Consider the following 27,351-nt stretch of genomic DNA (forward strand, 5'->3'; position numbering starts at 1 on the left):
CACTGCAACGAAGAGTAGCCCCCGCTCACCGCAACTAGAGAAAGCTTGTGCACAGCAACAAAGACCCAATGGAGCCAAAACCAAATAAATAAATAGATAAATAAATTTTTTTAAGTACAATAACTAGTGGAGGGGCCTAATCCCCCAAGTGATGGTATTTGGAAGTGGGGCCTATGTGAGGAGGTTACAAATGGGGTTAATGTCCTTATGGAGAGACTAGGAACCAGGAAGTGAGCCCTCACCAGACACCGAATCTGCCAGTTCCTTGGTCTTGGACTTCCTAGCCTCTAAACTGTGAGAAATAATTCTCTGTTGTTTATAAGCCACCCAGTTTATGATATTTTGTTAGAGAAGTCTAAGAACAGACTAAGACAAAAAATATATGCATTTTTAGGACATTTTGATAGCTGTTGTCAAACTGCTTCTGAGAGTTGTAACCAGTTTATACTCCTACCAGCAGTTGCGAATGTCAACCCTTTACCACCTTTACTTTTCAAACATTTGGGTTAGCATTTACTGACTTAAAACAAACAGTTGATGCCCTTTAATTCTGCTTATATAGCTTTTATGAAAGTGTAGATGTTAAATTTTTAAGATTCTGCAAGATTTCCAAATTCTATGTGGCTTAACCCAACATCTATATTTTTAAAAAGAGGCTGTGTGGTAAATGCGATTAATTAGAAAGATATAGGTAATTCCAAATGTGCATAAAACAGCACCTCAAAAGAGTTGTATGTTACATTTATACTTTTTATAAAATGTTAAATCTAATTTAAAAAACAATATTCACTGTCTTTTGATCCTAAAACCATCCTGTAGAAAAGTATATTACCCCTATACTATATAACTGACAGATTGATTTATCCAAGGTCACAAAACTAAGATGAAGTGAAATAATTTAGGATAATAATTCCAATCAACATTCATTAGGTAGGTGGGGAAGAAACTGGCTAAGTAGGTGGAATACAAAACCTTCCTCCTTTAACTGGAGTTGTTCCATTTTCATATACTTCCATATATTGTATTTCTTCATAAGTGTTTTAAAAGTGGACCTATACTGCAATTAAAAAAGCCTGACAGGGCTTCTCTGGTGGCACAGTGGTTGAGAGTCCGCCTGCAGATGCAGGGGACACGGGTTCGTGCCCAGGTCCAGGAAGATCCCACATGCCAGGAAGGGGCTAGGCCCGTGAGCCATGGCCGCTGAGCCTGCGCGTCCAGAGCCTGTGCTCCGCAACGGGAGAAGCCACAGCAGTGAGAGGCCTGCGTACCGGAAAAAAAAAAAAAAAAAAAAAAAAAAAATCCTGACACTCAAAATTTTTTTATTGAAGTAGAGCTGGTTTACAATGCTGTGCCAATCTCTGCCGTAGAGCAAACTGACTCAGTTATACACATATACACACATATATATATACATTTTAAAAATATTCTTTTCCGTTATGGTTTATCCCAGGAGACTGGATATAGTTCCTGTGCTATATAGTAGAACCCTGTTGTTTATCCATTCTGTTTTTTAAAAATTTCTTTATTTTCTGGCTGTGTTGGGGTCTTTGTTGCTGCAGCGAGTGGGGGCTACTCTTCATTGTGGTGCACGTGCTTCTCACTGTGGTGGCTTCTCTTGTTGCGGAGCACGGGCTCTAGGTGTGCGGGCTTCAGTAGTTGTGGCACACAGGCTCAGTAATTGTGGCTCGCAGGCTCTAGAGCACAGGCTTAGTAGCTGTGGCACACGGGCTTAGTTGCTCCGCAGCATGTGGGATCTTCCCAAACCAGGGCTCGAACCCAAGTCCCCTGCACTGGCAGGCAGATTCTTAACCACTAAGCCACCAGGGAAGTCCTGTTTAACCGTTCTAAACGTAACAGTTTGCATCTACCAACCCCAGACTCCCAATCCATCCCTCCCCCTCCCCTTCCCCCCCGTGGCAACTACAAGCTTGATCTCTATGTCTGTGAGTCTGTTTCTGTTTTGTAGATAGGTTCATTTGTGCCATATTTTAGATTCCACATGTAAGTGATATCATATGGTATTTGTCTTTCTCTGACTTATTTCACTTAGTTTGATAATCTCTAGTTGCATCCATGTTGCTGCAAATGGCATTATTTTCTTCTTTTTTATGGCTGAGTAGTATTCCATTGTATATATGCACATCTTTATCCATTCATCTGTTGATGAACATTTAGGTTGTTTCCATGTTTTGACTTTTGTGAATAGTGCTGCTATGAACATAGGGGCGCATGTATCTTTTTTTTTTTTTTTTTTTTTTTTTTTTTGCGGTACGCAGGCCTGTCACTGTTGTGGCCTCTCCTGTTGCAGAGCACAGGCTCCAGACGCGCAGGCTCAGCGGTCATTGCTCACGGGCCCAGCCGCTCCGCGGCATGTGGGATCTTCCCAGACTGGGGCACGAACCTGTGTCCCCTGCATCGGCAGGCGGACTCTCAACCACTGCGCCACCAGGGAAGCCCTGCATATATCTTTTTGAATTATAGTTTTGTCCAGGTATTTGCCCAAGAGTAGGATTGCTGGATCATATGGTAGTTCTATTTTTAGTTTTTTAAGGAACCTCCATACTGTCCTCCATAGTGGCTGCACCATCTTACATTCCCACCAACAGTGTAGGAAGGTTCCCTTTTTGCCACACCCCCTCCAGCATTTGTTATTTGCAGAGCTTTTTTTTTTTTTTTTTAAGATATTGGGGGTAGGAGTTTATTAATTTATTTATTTGTTTTTGGCTGTGTTGGGTCTTCATTTCTGTGCGAGGGCTTTCTCTAGTTGTGACAAGCAGGGGCCACTCTTCATCGCAGTGCGCGGGCCTCTCACTATCATGGCTTCTCATTGCGGAGCACAGGATCCAGACGCGCAGGCTCAGTAGTTGTGGCTCGCGGGCCTAGTTGCTCCGTGGCATGTGGGATCTTCCCAGACCAGGGCTCGAACCCGTGTCCCCTGCATCAGCATGCGGATTCTTAGCCACTATGCTACCAGGGAAGCCCATATTTGCAGAGCTTTTAATGATGGGCATTCTGACCAGCCTACACACAAATTCTTGAAACCAAGAATGACTCATACTTTTAACCACTAAGCTTTTGTTTTGGTAACTGACTAGACCTGGGAGATGGGAGAAAATAGTTGATGTACAAGTTTCTGGTAGATGGTAATAAAATTTACTTGGACAGGAAACAGGAGAAGAGGAGGAAGGAAAAAAGGGGGGGCCAAGAATATAATTAGTTCAGTTTTAAATCTTTTGACTTGAAGTAGCTATAAGATATTTAAGTAAAGATATGATATAGGAGGTAATTGAATATACAGGTCAGAAGCTTAAAAGATCGATCTGAGGTAAGGAAAGGATTTAGGAAAATTAGTAAACAGATAGTAGTGATTCAAACCATGATGTAAATGATGGAACCTTGACAGATGGCAATAATTAAGAAGCCATTAGGGAGTGAAGAAGCCTAGTATGAGAATTAAGAGATGTCAGCAAGCCAATGGAGTAGGGAGTTTCAAAGAAATGGAAATGGCTAACAATGACAAAGATCTGAGAGAGGTCAAGTAAAGTCTAAAAAGTATCCAAACAATCTGGCTACCAAGAGGTCCCTGCTGACTTTAGCAAGTGCAGTTCCAGAACTTAAAGTAGCCTCAGTATTCCACTCCACAGTAAGGCTTCAAATGAGCACTGTAAAATACTGGAGTTGGGGAGGAGCACTGAGATTTGAGAATATCAGGGATGAATTCTCTTTCTATCTAATGAAGGTTAAATGTTAACAGTATTACTTGTTAAAAGTTTAGAAAAAGAGCTATTACATAGCATTAAAATATAATACTGAACTACCAAAGAGCAAGGGATATATACAAAAATATGGCAAATAAATTAAAACTGAAGTTTAAGCGAGTATGATACCATTAGGGGTAGTACAACATAGTGATGATGTACAAACTCTACAACCCAGTCCCAGAAGAGTCTAGTCAATTTTATTTCCGCATCAAATACAATTTAGTCGGGCTTCCCTGGTGGCGCCGTGGTTGAGAATCCGCCTGCCGATGCAGGGGACACGGGTTCATGCCCTGGCCAGGGAAGATCCCACATGCCGCGGAGCGGCTGGGCCCGTGAGCCATGGCCGATGAGCCCGCGCGTCCGGAGCCTGTGCTCCGCAACGGGAGAGGCCACAACAGTGAGAGGCGCACATACCGCCCCCCCAAAAAATAAATAAATAAAATACAATTTTGTCAGACCTCTTAGTCACACTTCTAACCACAACATCAGGTGAGTGGTGTTGACAGAGTCAAAAAACTTAAGTCAGGTTCCCATGCCCAGATAACTTCGGCACTACTGCCCCGTTACCTCATCACTCAATATCTAATCTAACTATCTGATCCAGAGAATGTGGAACTTCTAACTCAGGCAAGGTGTACCACCATCACTTAAAGTAAGAATAAATAAGACTGAAGAATCTCTTGGTTCTAACAGCCTAAAAGGTGCTTCTAGAGTTTGCTACTAATTTCAATTGTTGACCTAGAGTTGATTTTCATCAGTTTTATTAGGATGGAAGATTTATCCCCTTGGAAACAAGTGGACATCAAAGCACAAGTTTATAATAATCTCTCAAAGAAACTTCACACACATGAGTTAAATAAATCTACTAAGCCTTAGGAGATGAAGAAAAACAACTATCACTAGAATCAAAGAAAAATTCATGCAGAAGTGCAACAGGTCATTCTGAGTAGAACCAAAACCAGTAACCCCATGCAGAATCAGAGAAAATGGTTAAAATCAAAAGAACGAACTGAGATGAAGGACTTTTATGTATGAACAAACAGAATTGGTTAGACAGAGTTTAGGCTTACATATGGAATAGTATCACATCGGACATATTCTGCTGTCCTTTGAAACCATTACAATAACAAATAAGATTGTGTTTGTTTTTCTAAACTATTTCAAGTTTATTAAAATGCAAGGATTATAGTCTAAGCATTTTAGTTGACTTCTTACACTCTCTTCATTGTTCTTATATACCTAGGATAATTTTTGTAGCTGTGGTATCAGTCTTAACAATACGCCACACTACCAATCCATACACACCCTCACACTCTTATAAAGGGAGATAAGAGTTTCAAAAGTTTTTCTAAATGCTATGAACTGCTAGTTAAACAAAAACAACTCTAAAAAGATTGGATAGCACCAACAATAAAAGCAGAATACTTCAGGGTCCCCTGCATCTCTTACGAATATAAATTGAAGCAGAGGGAATTACAGAGCATGCGTTACAGGAGACTGAGATGGAAGCTGTTTTTCACAGGTAAAGAAACTGAGGCTCACAGAGCTTAACTGATTTTTTTGGCTAAAAAATGGTGAAGCTGAGAATCAAAAATTCGACCTTTTGAAACCAAAATGACAATAACAGTATTTCTTCAAACTGTGTACTCTAGCTTTCTAAGGTTGACTAAAAATGTTCTAGGAATTCTATAAATAGTTAAATTTTATTGTTTATATGAGGAGAAACAAGGTTAAGTCAGTAGTTAACAAACAGATGTTTTCTTACCAGGCCCATTAGAAAAGATACACTGATCTCACATATTCAAGAATGAGGAAAGCAATGGAGTTAATGTGCACTGTTCTAAAAGTCTGCAGTGGCCCAATGACTGTGGGATGACTGCAGGGTTAGGAGGGCACACCACTAAGATAATGAGAAGACCCAGCGGGATCAAGCATACAAGTCCACACGCCCAGAAGTACATCATCATCTTTAGTGCCCTGTTCCAGAAGACAACACCCCAGGGTCTGCCATTTTAGACAAACACCAAGATGAACTACATGGTCCTGGTGAAGATGTGAATAAAGTTCACTTCAAGTGCAAAGACACTACTGCAGGTCATTCCATAAGCTGCTGCCATAGGACATTAACCAAGTCTTAGACAGGTAGGTAACATGACTTCTTAAATATGCTACAGCCACCCACTGAATCTCTGGGGAAAGCGGAGCACTGATATGATCAGATCCTGGTCAGAGGTCTTACACTTCTCCAACCTTATGGGCCCTGACAAAGGGTTACAATGATCATCCTTCATCATCACACTTGAAGATACGTACTCCAAAAGGGTAGTCCAGGATTCAACTACTACCAGTCTTGGGACAAGTATAAGCACAGCAAGAGATTACAATGAGACCTTATAATGGCAGTGAAGAAGTAAAGGAAAATAAAATCTGGGTGAGCCAGGGCGAGTGGACCTTGATCTTCATCATTAAGTAAAAGAATATGCGCCTGGTATACTAGCCTGTCAGTTACCATTTTTCTTCAGCAGAGATCTGGGTCTGAGGTAACATCCACCCCTCACTCTCCATACCACAGCAGCAATAAAATGGTATATAAGTATACCATGTTGGATTTCTTTTAAAAAGGCAAAACCAAAAACATGAACACACAAGAAAGCATTAGTACTTTTCATTCTCATATTTAGACGAAATTTTTTTTTTTTTTTTTTTTTTTTTTAACGGTACGCGGGCCTCTCACTGCCGTGGCCTCTCCCGTTGCGGAGCACAGGCTCCAGACGCACAGGCTCAGCGGCCATGGCTCACGGGCCCAGCCGCTCCGGGGCATGTGGGATCTTCCCAGACTGGGGCACGAACCCGTGGTCCCCTGCATCGGCAGGCGGACTCTCAACTACTGCGCCACCAGGGAAGCCCTAGACGAAATTTTTTGAGTAATGGAACGACAAAGCAGAAGGCATCACTGAACAGTTCAGTTTTGATCCTCCCCCTTGTTTATGTCTTCTTCTTTACTCTTTTAATCTGTTAAGAAAAGTAACCTTACAATAAAGGTCTGAAGGTCTGATTATGACATTACTTCACACTAACTGGGCCAGCCTCCCAATTATGTTGTTTCAAATTAGTGATACACATGTGTATTACTGACTGACATTAAAAAGAAGTTGCAGGCTTCCCTGGTGGCACAGTGGTTGAGAATCCACCTACCAATGCAGGGGACACAGGTTCGATCCCTGGTCTGGGAAGATACCACATGCCACGGAGCAACTAAGGCCATGCGCCACAACTACTGAGCCTGCGCTCTAGAGCCTGTGAGCCACAACTACTGAGCCTGCATGCTGCAACTACTGAAGCCCGCGTGCCTAGAGCCCACGCTCTGCAACAAGAGAAGCCACCGCAATGAGAAGCCCCCACTCGCTGCAACTAGAGAAAGCCTGCGTGCAGCAACAAACACCCAACACAGCCAAAAATAAGTAAAATAAATTTATTTTAAAAAAATAATAATAATTAAAAAAAAGAAGTTGCATGGCCTAGTATAAAAGTAAGAGGTCAGCAATGTCTCCACAGGGGGTATATTTTGCCTCAGTTCTTCAATACAACTCACAACTTTAAAAACATTTTTTCCCTTTTCCTCTAACTTTAAAGTCTATAGTAATTATAGATATTTATTTAACTGTGAGATCCATTAAGATCCATTCCTGTAAAAAATTATTTTGCATACTTAAGAAACCCATATGGAAAAGCAGGGCTGTATGATAAGAATAGCCAATATAACTGTCATGTGTTGAAAAGTTTGAAACGTTTACATTTTTTAATGTAAAGCAAACTTCCACTATAAAACAAGGGAGGAAAGAAAAAAAGGGAATGCGGGAAGAGATGAGTATCTGTTATATTCGCAGCTCCATACTAGGGAATATAAGAGGATTAGGTTGTGGTTCCTTGCCTTCCAGGGACTTATAAATCTATCTGAGGAGCAAAACCAAAGTTACCAAAGGGTGTGAAAACTAATTCAAAAAGAGACAAATGAGACTGTATAGAAGAATCTTTTTGTAAAGGCAAGATATGAGTTGGGCCTTAAAGGAATAAGCATTATAGGCAGGGGACTGAGGAGGAGAAAGGGAATGAGAATGGTACATGATGAAGATCTCAATGTAGTATCTGACCAAATTCTTCAACATTCTTGATTTTAAAACATTCCTTAAAAATGGAAAGGTCTTCATTAACGTTAAAAAAGATATCTCTTATTCTTTCAACAAAATTCAACACCCATTTATGATAAAAACCCTCCAGAAAGTAGGCATAGAGAGAACTTACCTCAACATAATAAAGGCCATATATGACAAACCCACAGCCAACACCGTTCTGAATGGTGAAAAACTGAAACCATTTCCACTAAGATCAGGAACAAGACAAGGTTGCCCACTCTTACCACTATTACTCAACATAGTTTTGGAAGTTTTAGCCACAGCAATCAGAGAAGAAAAAGAAATAAAAGGAATCCAAATTGGAAAAGAAGAAGTAAAGCTGTCACTGTTTACAGATGACATGATACTGTACACAGAGAATCCTAAAGATGCTACCAGAAAACTACTAGAGCTAATCAATGAATTTGGTTAAGTAGCAGGATACAAAATTAATGCACAGAAATCTCTTGCATTCCTATAGACTAATGATGAAAAATCTGAAAGAGAAATTAAGGAAACACTCCCATTTACCACTGCAACAAAAAGAATAAAATACCTAGGAATGAACCTACCTAAGGAGACAAAAGACCTGTATGCAGAAAACTATAAGACACTGATGAAAGAAATTAAAGATGATACAAACAGATGGAGAGATACACCATGTTCCTGGATTGGAAGAATCAACATTGTAAAAATGACTATACTACCCAAAGTAATCTACAGATTCAATACAATTCCTATCAAACTATCAATGGCATTTCTCACAGAACTAGAACAAAACATTTCACAATTTGTATGCAAACACAAAAGACCCCGAATAGCCAAAGCAATCTTGAGAAAGAAAAACAGAGCTGGAGGAATCAGGCTCCCGGACTTCAGACACTACTACAAAGCTACAGTAATCTAAACAGTATGGTACTGGCACAAAAACAGAAATATAGATCAATGGAACAGGACAGAAAGCCCAGAGATAAACCCACGCACACATGGTCACCTTACCTTTGATAAAGGAGGCAAGAATATACAATGGAGAAAACACAGCCTCTTTGACAAATGGTGCTGGGAAAACTGGACAGCTACATGTGAATAAATGAAATTAGAACACTGCCTAACACCATACACAAAAATAAACTCAAAATGGATTAAAGACCTAAATTAACGTCAGACACTATAAAACTCTTAGGGGAAAACATAGGCAGAACATTCTATGACATAAATCACAGCAAGATCCTTTTTGACCCACCTCCTAGAGAAATGGAAATGAAAAGAAAAATAAACAAATGGGACCTAATGAAACTTAAAAGCTTTTGCACAGCAAAGGAAACCATAAACAAGATGAAAAGACAACCCTCAGAATGGGAGAAAATATTTGCAAATGAAGTAACTGACAAAGGATTAATTAATCTCCAAAATTTACAAGCAGCTCATGCAGCTCCATATCAAAAAAAAAACAAACAACCCAATCCAAAAATGGGCAGAAGACCTAAACAGACATTTCTCCAAAGAAGAAACACAGACTGCCAACAAACACATGAAAGAATGCTCAACATCACTAATCATTAGAGAAATGCAAATCAAAACTACAATGAGTTTTGCATTAGAGAAATGCAAATCAAAACTACAAAAACCTCATACCAATCAGAATGGTCATCATCAAAAAATCTACAAACAATAAATGCTGAAGAGGGTGTGGAGAAAAGGGAACCCTCTTGCTCTGTTGGTGGGAATGTAAATTGACACAGCCACTGTGGAGAACAGTATGGAGGTTCCTTAAAAAACTAAAAATAGAAGTACCATATGACCCAGCAGTCCCACTACTGGGCATATACCCTGAGAAAACCATAATTCAAAAAGAGTCATGTACCACAATGTTCATTGCAGCTCTATTTACAATAGCCAGGACATGGAAGCAACCTAAGCGTCCATCGACAGATGAATGGATAAAGAAGATGTGGCACATATATACAATGGAATATTACTCAGCCATAAAAAGAAACAAAATTGAGTGATCTGTAGTGAGGTGAATGGACCTAGAGTTTGTCATACAGAGTGAAGTAAGTCAGAAAGAGAAAAACAAATACTGTATGCTAACACATATGTATGGAATCTAAAAAAAAAAAAAAAAAAAAGGCTATGAAGAACCTAGGGGCAGGACAGGAATGAAGATGCAGACGTAGAGAATGGACTTGAGGACACAGGGAGGGGGAAGGGTAAGCTGGGATGAAGTGAGAGAGTGGTATGGACTTATATATACTACCAAATGTAAAATAGATAGCTACTGGGAAGTAGCTGCATAGCACAGGGAGATCAGCTCGGTGCTTTGTGACCACCTAGAGTGGTGGGATAGGGAGGGTGGGAGGGAGATGCAAGAGGGAAGAGATATTGGGGATATATGTATATGTATAGCTGATTCACTTTGTTTTAAAGCAGAAACTAACACACCATTGTAAAGCAACTATACTCCAATAAAGATGTTAAAAAAAAACCCTCAAACTAAAAAAAATAATAATAAAAAAATAAAGACATCTCTTATTAATATTTTAGGGATTTTGGGCTTCCCTGGTGGCACAGTGGTTGAGAATCTGCCTGCTAATGCAGGGGACACAGGTTCGAGCCCTGGTCTGGGAGGATCCCACATGCCGTGGAGCAACTAGGCCCATGAGCCACAACTACTGAGCCTGCGCGTCTGGAGCCTGTGCTCCACAAGAGAGGCCGCGATGGTGAGAGGCCCGTGCACCGCAATGAAGAGTGGCCCCCACATGCCACAACTAGAGAAAGCCCTCGCACAGAAACGAAGACCCAACACAGCAAAAACAAATAAATAAATTAATAAACTCCTACCCCCAACATCTTCTTTAAAATATATATATATATATTTTAGGGATTTCTCTGATGGTCAAGCAGTTAAGACTCCACGCTCCCAATGCAGGGGGCCCGGTTTTGATCCCTGGTCAGGGAACTAGATCCCGCTTGCCTGCCACAAGTAAGAGTCCACATGCTGCAACTAAAGATCCCGCATGCCTCAACTAAAGACCTGGCCCAGCCAAATAAATAAATATTTTTAAAAATGTATTTTAAAAAGAAACCCCTCAAACCTTCAACCAACGAATGTTATAGTTAATGGTAAAGCACTAGAAATATTTGCATTAAAGTTGAGAACAAGAAAAGAATGCCTATAATCACTTTTACTTAAAATTGCTCAAAAGTGATCTATCTAAATAATAGATATAAATACTGGAAATGAGATTACAGTATGAGAGAAATGGCTGAAAGACAGGACAGAAACAGATTATGAAGGACATGCAAGGCAAGAAAAGGTAGTTTAATTTAAGTGATTTTTTTAACACTTACTTATCAGAAGCATATAGGAAGATTAGATGGGATACCAACTAAATAAAGGAAGAGCATCATAAGTAAGCCAAGCCCAAAAGCATAAAAGTAAAAAGTAAAGATCCTGGTCTTCCCTGGTGGTGCGGTGGTTGAGAGTCTGCCTGCCGATGCAGGAGACATGGGTTCGTGCCCCAGTCCGGGAAGATCCCACATGCCGCAGAACGGCTGGGCCCGTGAGCCACAGCCGCTGAGCCTGCGTGTCTGGAGCCTGTGCTCCACAATGGGAGAGGCCACAAAAGTGAGAGGCCCGCGTACCTCTCAAAAAAAAAAAAAAAGTAAAGATCCCTTAAAATCAAGTCATAGTCACAACAAGCATCCTCAGAATTACCTGGCTAAATACAAGTTCCATTTGCTGACGGAGCATAATTTTAATTCTGCACTGAACAGCAAGATGGTCAATGATCTACAATACAGCTAATAATGGATTTTTATTTTTAGAACTGGTATGGGTCAAGTGGTTGTCATTCCAGTGCTGCCTGATGAATCATCCACTTGTCCCTGGTCTCCTTTTCGCACACTCAAATACCTAATTGCATCCCACCTTTCAGTTGACCTTCAATCTCACATAGACAATAGGAGCCACTCAGCATATATAACTTTCTCAACTTCCTCAATAGTATTTGTGGCACTGCCTTCCTCTCTTTTACAGTATGACTTCTCTTCTAATACAATCCTCTAGAATACAATAAAAAATTTCAGTGAAATGAAATGTCATATGACACAATAAAAGCTTTATATGAGTTCTATAGAAAAATCAACAATTTTAACATTGATGACCACATCTTTATTATCTTTAGAGATGCCTACATTTCACTCTTCTCTACAAATGTTGAAATATAGTTTTTGACACATTCAGCAGTTTTATAATTTTGGTTTAATTTCACAAATGAAGTATGTGTTTTTGTTTACTAGGTTATTGTTTTGACAAGTCTAACATTAACAACAGGAGAAAATACCAGTACTCCTACATTATAGTAAGTCATTATTTGTTATCTGGAATTATCAGAGTATGATGCATTCTACTGAATGAAATATTTCAATTAAAAACTTTCAAAGAATAAAAAGATTAAATATAACACAAACTGAGAATACTTTAATCTTCCTTTGAAGACTCAGAAGGTCTCATACTCCTTCACCCCAAGGAAATACGGTTACAAGTTTCATTATTATTAACCTTTTAAAGTTTAAAAAGCAGCAGAACCTCAAAACATAAGCCAGATGAAAGCAATATAGTAAGAAGTTTATGTTTAAATATATACTTATTTTTATAGTCAAAGAAAATACATAGCTTTTTAAAATAAAAATTTGAAACTGAGAGGATATGAATTAGTTACAGTCTCATTTCAGTCCCAGCACCCAATTCATGTATTTTACTTTTCTTGCCCAATATTAAGAAGATTCTAATTCACAGAGGTAGTAGTGTACTCCCATGTATAATTTTAAGTGTGTAGGGAAGTACAGATCTTTACTTTTTTTTTTAAAGGCCAGGACAGAACCACTCTTTAATAGATACTAAATATATACAATGTTCAAATGTATGCAGAAGAGAAACATGAACACCTCAACCAACTGAAGAGGTTAGTTTTTTAAAGCAAAACACAGCTTAAAAATATAGTAACAAAAAGACATGAAGGAACCTTAAATGCACATTGCTAAGTGAAAGAAGTCATTCTGAAAAGCCCCATACCACGTGATTTCAACTTTTGGAAATGGCAAAACTACAGAGAGAGTAAAAAGATCAGTGGTTGCCAGGGGTTTTGGAGACAGGAAGGAGGGATGATGGACAAATAGGCAAGCACAGGGATTTTTAGGTCAGTGAAGCTGTCTACAGATAAAGCAGGATTTAAGAGAAGGGTAAAGAGAATTTAGCTTTACATGAGCCAGCCAGAATTAGCTAACAGAGACAAACAATAAATTATCCAAAAGCCTTGAGATCACTTGAGGAAGATTAGCTCACCTGGGAAGGTCCTGGAAAGCTGAGGTAAAAATGCCTCAAGGGCAAAAGACTGTACTAATAATGGTAGAAAGGTATATACTAAGCACACTCAATTTCAAGCTATGCCAGCTTTGTCTCATTTTTTCCCACGAACAGAACTGCCCTCAAAAATGCCACAAAGGACCCGTGCAAACTTTTTTAAGAGAAGAGGAAAAGTAGCAAAGCAAGCAAAATAGAAAAGCATGCTTTAGAGAGGAAGAATAACCCCTGGAAGCAGCAGAAAATTATAGATGAACACTATACCTTCAAAAAAAAATCTAAGGTAACATAAAACTAAAAATTATTCAAAACAAAAGGAATCCAAAAAGACATAATATGATATAACCAAATACTGATATAATAAGAGCAAATGTTCTTAAAATAAAGAATATCCAAAACCTACCTTGGTGAACATGAAGATAAGTGAACAAAATACTATGGATACCTAGGCAGAAAACCAAGGAGAAACAGGCTGACCTAAAGCTTCTCCATTGCAACCTATAATGCCAGAGAATATTAATTATCTATAGTTTCTTTGTTTAAAAGAAAATCCATTAAATTTTTACTTATTTACACAAAAAATAAATATATTTGCCTTCTAAAATACTGAAAAAATACTGTCAGAAATCTTCGTTCTATCTTTATCCAATTTCATTCTTCTCTTCAGAGGTAACCACTGTTAACAGTTTAGTGTATATCCTTTCAGGCCTTTATCTGTGCATCTACACAGATATAGGCACAAAAGAAATGCATAGTTGTGTGTGGGGGTGTTTAACAGAAACGTATCATACAATCTTATTTAACAACCAGATTATTTGACTGAACAATAGATTTTACACCTCTTTACGTGTAGATACACATAAATATACCATATTTTAAAGCTGATATACAGTATCCCATAGAATGGATGTACCATATTTAACACACCCCTAATGATAGACCATTTTAGGTTGTTACCAGTTTCTTACCACTGAAAACAATGCAATAAACATACATAATTTTACATAGCTATCCATACAGAAATATTTGCATATGTGCTAAAAAGAGCTTTATAAAGAAAACTGTTAGATCAAAAACATTTTAAGAGATACTATCAAACTGACCTTTGAAAAAATTATAACATGTATACATCCATCCGGTACCTGAGAGAACCACTTTCCCTACACCCTTGCTAGCCACGGTTATCATCATTTTCATTTTGGACAACTGTTCAAAGAACAAACTGTATCTTGTTTTGTTTATGGATGTTAAATACTATGTCACATGTTTACTGGCCAATTTTAAAATTTGTTTTGTTTGTGAATGGCTTTAGTAATATTTTTTCTTTTTTCTACTTGTTGTTTGTGATAATTTTTAATCAATTTTAAGGACTTCTTTATATACTCTAGATGCCATTCTGTTGTCGTATGTGTTGCAAATATTTTCCACAGCAGGTCGCTTGTATTTTAATTTTGTTTTAGGTCTTTCTTCTTACAAAAATTTTATAATTTAATATAGTCAGATTTACCACTTCTTTTGTTTTCCACATTGGGTATCTATAGGAAGTCTTTTCCTACCAAAAGACTGTATTTTCTTCTACCATTTCTATTAATTAATTCATTCATTCATTTATGGCTGCATTGGGTCTTCATTGCTACACGCAGACTTCTTCTAGTTGCGGCAAGCTGGGACTACTCTTCGTTGTGGTGCATGGACTTCTCATTGCAGTGGCTTCTCTTCTTGCGGAGCACGGGCTCTAGGCGCGCGGGCTTCAGTAGTTGTGGCACGCAGGCTCAGTAGTTGTGGCTCGCAGGCTCTAGAGTGCAGGCTTAGTAGTTGTGGCACACGGCCTTAGTTGCTCCATGGCATGTGGGATCTTCCCAGACCAGGGTTTGAACCCGTGTCCCCTGCATTGGCAGGCGGATTCTCAACCACTGTGCCACCAGGCAAGTCCTCTACACTGTAATTTTTATGTGTTTAACAACATTTGGGCTTTTACTTCATCTGAATTCAAGTTTATCTTAACAATGTGCTGTACTAACACTATTTGCTGAAGAGTACATCTTTTCTCTATTGGTGTGAAAAGCCACTTTTACCATACGCTGAATTTCTATGGATAAATGGGCCTGTCTCTGAACTTTATCTGTCCCCTTAACCTATTTGCCTAGTCCACAAATATTTTATTTACTACCTTTGTAGTAATGTTTGGATATCTGGAACAATTAGTTGCTTTCTCATTAATCCTTTATAATTTTTTCATAACCATTTTTCTCTTCCAGATGACTTTTCAAATCAAGCTGGTCAAATTCATGAAAAATTCTGTTTGGATTTTGATTGGGATTCTATTTAATTTTATTAATAATATGAAAGTTCTCATACCTTCCCATTATTCACATTTTTCACTAGAAACAGGGCAAAGTTATCTTTTCTACTGTATTACCTGATAACAAAAACAATTTATTTTTGAATGCCATCTTGTTTATGGCCACCATAAACCCAATCATTCTATAGTTGATTCTGTTGGATTTCCTACATAGATGCTATCACCTACAAATATATTTGGTCTCTTCCTTTCCTACAGTTTTATCTAATTCTTTTTGTTGCCTCACTGCATTGGCTAGAATCTCAAATATAAGTTTAAATGGTAGCAGGAAGGTAGGAATTCTGAACTTCTTCTAGACTTTAATGGAAATGCACTTGATATATCTAATGTTTGCTGTAAATTTCTGGCAACAAGCTTTAATCACGTTAAGAAAATATCCTATTCCTTATTTTCTCAGAAACTTCTAACAATCAGGATTATTAAAAATACTATTTCTGTATTTCCTGGATTGATTCACATTTTTTTCTATTTATTAATATAGTAATTACACTAACAGGTTTCTAAATATTGAAAAACCTTTGCATTCCTGGGATAAATCATACTTGGCCATGATTAACTTTTCTCATATGTTACTGGATTCAGTTGTTATATTATTTAGTATCTTTATATCTGAGTTCACGTAAAAAATTAGTGTGTAATGTTCGTTGTTATTTTCCTTTTGCCTAGTGTCGCTATCAGGGTTATTCTACCCTTATAAAATGAGCTCATAAGTTTTCTACCTTTTTCTATGTTCTGGAAGAGACAACATAATCTGGGAAATTACTGGTCCTTAAAGACTTGACAGAAAGTCTAGGCTTGAAAATCGTCTGGACTTGAAATCTGTAACTATTTTTACCATTTCCTCTACAGTCAATTATCTATTCAAGTTTTCCACCTCTTCCTGAACAAATTTTATCATATATATTTTCCTAGAAAATCACTCGGGTCATTTAGATTTTCAAATCTAATAGGATAGAACATTCTCATAATTTTGAAAATCACCTGAGTTCATTTTATGCTGCCTTTTTCATTACTATATTGTTCATTTGTGTCTCTTCTCTTTCAGTTTTGTCTATTTTTAAAAAAATCTTTTCATATTTACATACTCTGTTAACATCCTTTTTTTAGACTTTATTTTTTAGAACAGTTTTAGATTTACAGAAACGAATTGAGTAGGTAGTGCAGCATTCCCATATTCTCCCAGCCCCACTGCAATTTCCTCTACTATCAATTTTTAAATTAATTAATTAATTAATTTTTGGCTGCATTGGGTCTTTGTTGCTGCGTGAAGGCATTCTTTAGTTGTGGCAGGCAGGCTCCTTTGTTGCGGCTCGCGCGGTGGCTTCTCTTGCTGCGGAGCACGGCCTCTAGGCATGTGGGCTTCAGTAGTTGTGGCTCGCGGGCTCTAGAGTGCAGGCTCAGTAGTTGTGGCGCACGGGCTTAGTTGCTCCGCGGCACGTGGGATACTTTCTGGACCAGGGCTCGAACCCATGTCCCTGCATTGGCAGATGGATTCTTAACCACTGTGCCACCAGGGAAGCCCCAGTTTTCTCTATTTTTAAAGCTAGTTTTTAATTTTACCAATCAAGTTACCAAGTTATATTTTCTATTTCATTAATTTCTGCTCTTATTAATTCCTTCCCTCTGCTTCCTTTAAGCTTATTTTCCTTTTTTCTTGAATTGAATGTTCATTTCTCACCTTTGTTTTTTTTTCTTAAAAGAGTAAAGACCATCTAATTTTCTGTATGCTATGTGGGCTATATCCCAGAGGTGAGTACCCTCACTATTACTGATTTCTTCACTTCCTAAGTTTTATTTTGCTCTCTTTATTCCACAGTTATTTAGAAGTATATTTTTAAATGTTCACATGAATAGATTTCTCTTTTCTCTCCTTTTGCTATTAATTTGTATTTTTATTGCATTATGGTCAGCAAATGAGGCCTATGTGATTTCTGCTTTTTTGGAATTTGAGATTTTCTTTGCAGTCTAATGCAATTTTTTCCCTTAATATTTATAACTCTGATTGGGAAAAATGTGTAATCTAAAAATTGTTCACTTTTCACTTGTCATTCATTTTGGGAGCAAGAAAAAATTATTCTCTAGCATGCAAAGACCCACAGACGTCTATTTATGAGTCTATCTTCAAAAAGGTACATAATGACAAAATATACCCAACAATAGACGAATCAAAATAAGAATACAAGAGTGGTCCAAACTCATCAAACTGTACACATTAAATATGTACAGTTATTTGTATATCAACTATACTTCATTACAGCTGTTAAAAAAAATACAAGAATGGGAAAGTTATGGCACAAAGGAACTAGGGGTGAATATCAAATCAGACAGTACAAATATTATCAACCAAGACAACATAAAAGTAACAGACTTCCTTCATCTTTCATGGGGGGAAATCAATGTGTAAAATTTGATTAAAAAAAAATAGAGGTATAAGTTTATTTTGCTATATGTAGCTATTAGATGAACTAACAACAGATAGTACCGTTTCCAAACTCAAAGAAAGGGTGACAAAAAATATTAAAAACAGGTTGTAAAGTAGAATTCTTATAAATCTTAAGGAAAAAAAGATGTTCATGTAATTTTTGTAAAAACATGAAAACATGTGAAAAATTATAATACACAGAGGTGATGGTGGCCACTTCTGGCAAGTGGGACTGAGAAAGTAGGGGGTTATGTTTACTTTTGACATATATTAATTTTGGTAATGGAATTTTGTTTAATGAAGAGTGATCTTAAAGTCAGAAAACTGCCTCTATTAGTGTCATAAAATTGGATAATTTTAATTTCTCCTATCCTCGATTTATCTATAAAATAAAGATGTTTGTCATATCCACAAAAATGTTTTCATGTTATTATTCATGTTTATATGCCCTAGAGTAGTAAGAACACAGAAGGCAGGCAATACACATTTGCTGAGCTGAATCACAAATTATGTTTCAAGTTTGTTAAAATTAATTTCATTTCTTTTCCAAAAACACCTCAAATAATTTTATAGCCTAACTGCTATCCAACCTTCAGAAATGCTAAAACGTTACAAAGGCTAACAGAGGTGTCAAAAAATATCTTACTTGTAAGAGGTACATAAACATTTGTTTCTTGCTATCATAGTAAATATATGTTCACATTCATTTTCAAAAACAGGAGAAAAAAAAGCAAATCCCTTCATTTTATTTCCTTACTAAAAATTGGAGGACACTAAATCTATTTCCCAAATTTACATTTAGATCTGTAAGACAATTTTTTTTTTGCTTGATGAGCGCTTTTAAGTCAATTCTTATCTCAAATTCTATAAAAACTTGGCCACCTCAAATTAGGTTCTCCCCTTCTCAACTGATTTTTAGCCAAATTAAAAGCTCTATTCTTGGGCCTTCCCTGGTGGCGCAGTGGTTAAGAATTCACCTGCCAATGCAGGGGACATGGGTTCGAGCCCTGGTCTGGGAAGATCCCACATGCCGCGGAGCAACTAAGCCCATGCGCCACAACTACTGAGCCTGCGCTCTAGAGCCTGTGAGCCACAACTACTGAAGCCCGCATGCCTACCACAACAAGAGAAGCCACCACAATGAGAAGCCTGCGCACTGCAACAAAGAGTAGCTCCCACTCGCGGCAACTAGAGAAAGCCCCTGTGCAGCAACGAAGACCCAACGCAGCCAAAAATAAATAAATTTATACACACACACACACACACACACACACACACACACACACACACACACATATATATAAAAGCTCTATTCTTGGCCATAATGTTTAAATATTCATCCTGATTATGAGGGTAATAAGCATGACTTGCAGTCAGCTCACACAAGGTATCTAGAAGAAAAGATCTGAAGTGACTGAGAAACAAGAATGATTAAAAACCAGACATGCCTTCAATAATATAAAAGTACATTTGCAGGCTTATAAAAGTACATTTGCAGGCTTCCCTGGTGGCGCAGTGGTTAAGAATCTGCCTGCCAACGCAGGGGACACGGGTCCAAGCCCTGGTCTAGGAAGATTCCACATGCCACGGAGCAACTAAGCCCGTGCGCCACAACTACTGAGCCTGTGCTCTAGAGCCCGTGCGCTACAACTACTGAAGCCCACATGCCACAATTACTAAGCCTGCGCACCTAGAGCCCATGCTCTGCAACAAGAGAAGCCATCGCAATAAGTCCGTGTACCGCAATGAAGAGTAGCCCTGGCTCACCACAACTAGAGAAGATGGGAAGGGGATGTGATGCAAAACACAGAAACTGAAACACTAGAACACATGAACCCAACTGTATTTCAAATGAATGATACAACTACATGCAGAGTGAGAGAAAAAACAGAACAAAACAAATCCAGGTAACTTACAAACACAGTATTTGATTATATAGTCTCAGTCTTCGGCAGGATGGATGGGGGAAGAACTGCATACAAACTCTGGACCCTTTCCGGGAGATTTGTTTTTTGTAGTGGTATGAACGTAATAATTCTAAAACTATTTTGGAAGTATGACAGCCCTCCTAGAGGACAGTGGCAACATTTGGAGATATTTTTGGTTGTGGCACCTAGTGGGTAGAAGCTAGGGATGTTGCTAAACAACCAAGAGTATACAGGACAGCCCCCACAGCAAAGAATTATTCGGCACAGAACGTCAACTGTGCAAAGACTGAGAAACCTTAGTACACATATGAGCCAGGGGTCTGTATATGTGTTAATACATACATGTATGTCCTAGTTCTGTCTACTTAAAAGGCCCAGAAGCAAAGACATCCCAGTAGTAATGAGTACACTTAGTGCCCATATCTTGGTCTCAAATACCATTCCCCACTAAGAGGAACCAGGGCTTTCTAGAGCAACGGCTGACTCTAAGGTTAAGACAGGATAGGTAAACAATAAGCTTAGAATATCCTGTTATCCTAGAAAGTAAGGAGGTGCTCACAAAAAAAGACAGGGGCATAGATAAGAGCCAATTAAAGAGGTTCCTATGGGACAATCTGGGACAATTCAAGCACTGAAACAGTACAATAGTAATGAATGATAACCGAAAATATAAGAACCCATGAGTTAATACCAATAATGAAAAGACAAGTATATAAAAAGGAGAAAAAGAAGGTCCACTGATTACAGTAAAATGCTGAGTGCTAATAAATACAGAATGAGTAGTGGGGTTAGAAAATCATCACTTTGCCACCACTGTAGTATAGAATCATTCAAGCAAGAATCATCAACGGATATTAAATCTAGGGGAGAAATTATCGACAGGAAAGAAAAATGTTTGCATGAGCTTAAAGTATCTCCCCACTTATCTGCTGAAAAGGAAATAAAAGAAACTATATAGTGGAGACATCAGACATTTAGACTGAGCGATCAAAATTAACATCATCATTGAGAGACAAATGGACATTCTGTGTCCCTAGATATGATATCCTGAAAAGAATACAAAATTATTTATGTAGTATTCTGTCCAAGAATGCATAAACTGGATCTAATCATGAGGAAACAGACAAACATAAAATGAGAAATACTCTATTAAAAAAAAAAAAAGACTCACAAATAACAAACGCTGGCAAGAAAAGAGAACCCTCATACACTGTTGGTGGGAATGTAAATTGGTGCAGCCACTGTGGAAAAAGGTATGGAGGTTTCTCAAAAAACTAAAAATAGAGCTACCTTATGACCCAGCAATTCTACTCCTGTGTACATATCAAAAGAAACAAAAATATTAACTTAAAAAGATACATGAACCCCAACGTGCATAGCAGCGTTACTTACAAGTGCCAAAGTATGGAAGCAACCTAAGTGTCCGCCAACAGATGAATGGGTAAAGAAGATGTGATATATATACAATGGAATACTACTCAGCCAAAATAAAGAAAGAAAATCTTGCCATTTGCAGCAACGTGGATGGACTTGGAGGGCATTATGCTAAGTGACCTAAGTCAGATAGAGAAAGACAAATACTGTATGATATCACTGATATGTGGAATCTAAAAAAAATACAACAAACTAGTGGATAAAACAAAAAAGAAGCAGACTCACAGATATGGAGAACAAGCCAGTGGTTAGTTACCAGTGGGGTGACGGAAGTGGGGAAGGGACGAAAAAAGGGTTACTATTGGATTATATGAAATCATGTGTGAAGCTTCTGAAAATTGTAAAGCACTACAGAATTTAAAGAATCCTTCATTCAATAAAAAGAATTTTATTAAGACTATTCAAAAATATTAATGTCATAGGGCTTCCCTGGTGGCGCAGTGGTTGAGAGTCCGCCTGCGGATGCAGGGGACACGGGTTCGTGCCCCGGTCCAGGAAGATCCCACATGCCGCGGAGCAGCTGGGCCCGTGAGCCATGGCTGCTGAGCCTGCGCGTCTGGAGAGCCTGTGCTCCGCAATGGGAGAGGCGACAATAGTGAGAGGCCCGTGTACCGCAAAAAAACAAACAAACAAATAAAAATATTAATGTCATAAAAGACAAAGAAATGTTGAGGAAATGTTCCAGGTTAAATGAGAATAAAGTGACATGACAACTAAATATACCTAATCCTAGACTGGAGGGTATGCCAGAGAGGGGAAAAAAATGCTATAAAGGACATTATTGGCCCAATTAACAAAACTGATGTAGATTAAATAAAAAGTATTGTGACAACGTTAAATTTTACTGAAATTGCTAACTGTACTGTGGTTTTATAAAAGAATATAGTTATTCTTAGGAACCACACAATGAAGTACCTGGGGGAAATGTCGTTCATCCATGCAATTTACTCTCAAATGGTTTAAAAAAAAATACTGTGGAGTGAAGTAAGTCAGAAAGAGAAAAACAAATATCGTATATTAAGTCATATATGTGGAAGCTAGAAAAATGGTACAGATGAACCTATATCCAGGGAATGAATAGAGACGCAGACATAGAAAATGGACATGTGGACACTGATGCGGGGAAGGGGAGGGTGGGATGAATTGGGAGATTAGGATTGACATATATACACTACCATGTATAAAATAGATAGCTAGTAGGAACCTGCTGTATAGCACAGGGAGCTCAGCTTGGTGCTCTGTGATGACCTAGATGGGTGGAATGGGCAGGGCGTGGGAAGGAGGTCCAAGAGGGAGGGGATGTAGGTATACATATAGCTTATTCACTTCATTGTACAGCAGAAACTAACACAACATTTTAAAGCAATTATACTCCAATTTTAAAAAAATACTGTACACACACAGAGTGCAAATGATAGAGCCAATGGTAAAAAATAACGATAGGTGAATTTGGATAAAATGTATGAGTATTCTTTGTACTAATCTTACAACTTCTCTATAAATTTGAAATTATTTCCAAATGAAGTTTTTTAAAACCCACACAAAATCTTTTAAATACCTAGAACATGAAGTTAAATGTTCCCCCATATTCCTCACCTACAAAAATAGAATGCTATAAAATATGGGATGCTATAAGATACTATAAAATAGCAGTAGTCAAATCATTTCATGCTTCTTTCACTAATGCACTTGCATTAACTATACTAGCCACCTCATAAAGTTCAAATACAATAGCCATTGGAAGATAAAAGATAACACAGTAAGACAAAAAGGAAAGGCATTAGCAGTAAAAACAAAAAAGCTTTCATTTTTCTAATACATGGATTACAGACAAAAAAATTTTGAAGAGCTTTGAAGCACCTACCTTCCTATTGAACATAAGATAGTTAAGACAAGCTTAGGATAGAACTTATCCCAACTAACTTACTTGTTTGCTCTGCTTTAAACATACACACGTTTACGTCAAACGGGTAAATAATACTATGTCAAAATAAGATCCAGTTTTAAAATCAGACCAAATAGCCCAAACCAATATTTGAACTCTCGTAACAATAGTTTTAATTTAGAATATGTCTCCCAAAGCTGTATTTTAATTTACTACTTTGTCCTTTATGAGAGGATTTTTTTTTAAATCACAAAACAGAGAAACTTACAGTTCATCTCGTTGTCTCTGGGACAGCACCATTTTGGCTGTAATGTCAAGCTTATTTGATATAGTGGTATGTCCCTCCTTTGGGAAAACAAAAAACTTTGCAATCCCTGGATTTATAATTAAATATGCCACTAAGTGGCTTCCACGCAGGGGAAAATGATTCTTCCACAAGTGAATCCAACGAGTAACCAGGAGATATTCAACAAGTAAGGTTCATTCCACCTAAGAAAAAAGAGAGAAAGATTATTTCTTTCACTTAGAATTTAAATTATTTCTAAATTATTATTTGCAGTATACACTTTCAAAGGTGAGGTTTACTATGATGGTAATATGAATATCAGATGATGTTTTTTACTACTGTGAAAATCAATGCTAAAATAGTCATTTTATGTAATTTAAATTATCTTTAATAGTTTACTGAGCCAAAAGAACACTATTTTAAAATTTACCCACTCACAACCATGTCACCTGCTAGATATACTGCTAACAATTTTATTAAATTTTGAATATTAACATACAACTTCTAGAGGACAATTTTCCCTTAATGATAAAAAACCAAATTTTCTAATTTACAAAAAGAAGCATTACCTGAAAAAAGTAACAAAGATAAGTACTTCAGAAACTGTCCAAAAGCCAAAGGTTCCAACCATAACTGAAGCAACCTTCAAGATTGAATATCAGTTACTAGTGATCTTAGAATAGCTGATATTACTTATAATGTAAACAAGCCATTTAGCAATCTCATACCCTCTTAACCAATGCAATTAATCAAGAAATAATTTAAGGACTTCCCTAGTGGCACAGTGGTTAAGAATCCGCCTGCCAATGCAGGGGACATGGGTTCGAGACCTGGTCCGGGAAGATCCCACATTCCGCAGAGCAACAAAGTCCGTGCGCCACAACTACTGAGCCTGTGCTCTAGAGCCCGCGAACCACAGCTACTGAGCCTGCATGCCACAACTATTGAAGCCTGCGCGCCTAGAGCCTGTGCTCCGCAACGAGAAGCCACCGCAACAAGAAGCCCGCGCACCACAACGAAGAGTAGCCCCCGCTCGCAGCAGCTACAGAAAGCCCGCACACAGCAACGAAGACCCAGCACAGACTAAATAAATGAATGAATGAATGAATAAATTTTTAAAAAGATAAAGCTGAAGAGGTAAGCACAGGCTAGGTCACAAAACAAGCTCTGGTCTTTACAATTTATCCTAGGGACAATGGTAAACCATTAGGTAAGTTTTTTAGAAAAATCACTCTCATTTATATAGTGAAGAATGGACCATAAGGATGGGAAAGGAAGAAACCAGATAGAAGGTTTGCAGTAATGAAGGTGATAGATGATGGAGATCTACACTAGAATAGCAGCAGTAAATAAAGAGAACTAGAAAGGTGAGAGTAAAAGGTCAGTCAAGGAGTCAACTCATGAAACTTCTAGATTAGAAATAAGTTGAACTAAGTAGAACTATGTGTGAGGGGATGAAGAAGTAAGTATGACTCATTCCATCTTTAGATACACTGAATCCAAGGTGCCTGTGAGATTTCTAGTCAGAAGCTGTACAACCAAGTCAGTTCTGAAAAGAACCAACCTATGGGGGGTGGGGGGGGAAGGTCTGGTACTTACCAGCTAAGAGATGGTATAACTGAAGCCATGACAAAGGATGAGATGACCTACGGAGAATGTGTAGAGTACGATGAGCAGAAGCCCTAGGCTAGAGCCAGGCAGAGCAACACCAACACTTAAGAGTCTACAACAGAGGTTGAGAGGAAGCAATTAAAGAGGTAAAAGTAAAAAGAAGAGAGAATATGTCACAAGTCAAGAAAGTATTTCAAGGAGAGGCAACCAACAATACCCAAAGTTACCCAACTGTCAAGTAAAATAAGGTCTGAAATGGGTCTGTTCCATTCAGTATAGAGCTCCCACTGATAACCTTGGTGAGAATGGTTTCAGTAAAATAGTAAGGACATGGTTCAACACCGCAAAACCCACATCCAAATGGGCTGATGAGTGCAAGAAAATGAAGTAAAGATGGTAACATGAATAAAAATCTTAGAAACAGATGGAAATGTTAAAAAGCAGTTTTTCTGGGTTGTTGTTTTTCTCAACCAAGCGAGATGCTTAAATGCTAATGGTGGAGGAAAAAAAGACTCAAGAGAAATAAAGGAATGAATAATTTTAATATGACCATTTTCACCCCCTAATTAACCAAAGGCAAACAATGAAACAACCAGACATGATGTATCCCCTGACAGAATAATAACATGCCACCTATAAAGTATTCTTGCCAAAAAATCAAATCTGAATCTGTTCAAGTCTCTGGCTGCAACTATCAATTTGCAAGAAGTATAGAGGGCAGAAGAATATGTTAAAGACACCATGGGGATATAACCAGCAAAATCCAGATTGTGAAAAGCCCTATAAAATAAATGACCCAGTTTCTTCAAATAAATTCCAAGGAAATTTAAAAGAGTTGGAAAGGGAAAACTATAGATTAAAAGAGATAAGTGATATAACCATTGGACTTCATTGACCTTACTTAGATCTGAATTTTTAGAAAGTGTAAAATAAATAATTTTTGTAAAACAAACCGATTAACAAACATTTGGGGAAATGTGAACATTGACTGGATGTCTGATGATATTAAAGAATAACTGAGTTTTTCAAGGGATAATGGTATCATGATTATTTTTTAAAGTCATTTAGAAATATACAATGAAAATTTTATCAGTGGAATAACATGCCTGGGATTTGCTTCAGAAAAATCTGGAAGTGTGGATGGAGGGTCATATATGAAACAATATTAGCTTTGAGCTGATAACTGTTGAAGATGGATAATGGGTACATGAATGGTTTTTATTCTCTACTTTTATGAGTCTGATGTTTTCCATAATAAAAAGTCTTTTTTAAAAACCAGAATAGGAAAATACTCAATGGAAGGAGGAGGAAGAAAAAGGAATGAGAGATCCAGATATAAAGATGGTTTACCTCTTCTACTGTATTAGAAAGGAGAAAAAGATGCAAAAATTTTTATATTCCGGGAAAACAGGAAGTAAGGTCATTTGCTGGCTGGGGGAGAAAGGAAGAAGGTAATAAGAGGCTTGAAAGAGCTGCTATGAAGAATGAGGGCAAAGAAACACAACAGGAAGTACAGGAAGGACTTTTTTTTTTTTTTTTTTTTTTTGGTGGTACGAGGGCCTCTCTCACTGTTGTGGCCTCTCCCGTTGTGGAGCACAGGCTCCGGACGCACAGGTTCAGTGGCCACGGCTCACGGGCCCAGCCGCTCCGCGGCATGTGGGATCTTCCCGGACCGGGGCACGAACCCGTGTCCCCTGCATCGGCAGGCAGATTCTCAACCACTGCGCCACCAGGGAAGCCTAGGAAGGACATTTTTAAGATCGGACACCATGAATTTTTGCTGGTGCCAATCTACAAAGATGTGATTTTTCTGTAGCAAGTATGTACAGTCGTCTGGCTACAGAAACAGAAAAGTCATACATTTAGAGATCTAGGATTGGGTTGAGGGTTTACAGGATACGTGAGATGAATGCATAATGAAGGGAGTTGAAACAATGGATCAAAGAGCCTAAACTATGTTGTGCAGAAAGTGGTAACAGGAAAGGCAAATAAAGAGTAGAGGGATTAAGAAAGCAGAGGTCTCTATCTCCTGGGAGAAGAACACTTGAAAGGTGGTAGTAAGAGAGTGGGATGATTAAATTTAAAACGTCTCAATTTGCTAATCATAATTAATTTTGTTATTATT

At 38.0% G+C, this 27,351-nt stretch overlaps 1 protein-coding gene across 3 annotated transcripts in view; it reads right to left on the bottom strand.

Annotated features, from left to right (window-relative positions):
• Positions 1–27,351, bottom strand: part of PAFAH1B1 (platelet activating factor acetylhydrolase 1b regulatory subunit 1) — a 74,707-nt gene that overhangs the window by 17,369 nt on the left and 29,987 nt on the right. For all 3 annotated transcript variants that reach the window (XM_059046776.2, XM_059046778.2, XM_067021081.1), the window contains exon 2: positions 23,598–23,818. In XM_059046776.2, coding sequence (XP_058902759.1) covers positions 23,598–23,629 — 32 coding nt within the window. In that variant the 5' untranslated portion in view covers positions 23,630–23,818. The remainder of the gene's footprint in view (positions 1–23,597; positions 23,819–27,351) is intronic.

Source organism: Kogia breviceps, chromosome 19 (genome assembly GCF_026419965.1).
Source record: "Kogia breviceps isolate mKogBre1 chromosome 19, mKogBre1 haplotype 1, whole genome shotgun sequence".
Classification (NCBI taxonomy): domain Eukaryota; kingdom Metazoa; phylum Chordata; class Mammalia; order Artiodactyla; family Physeteridae; genus Kogia; species Kogia breviceps.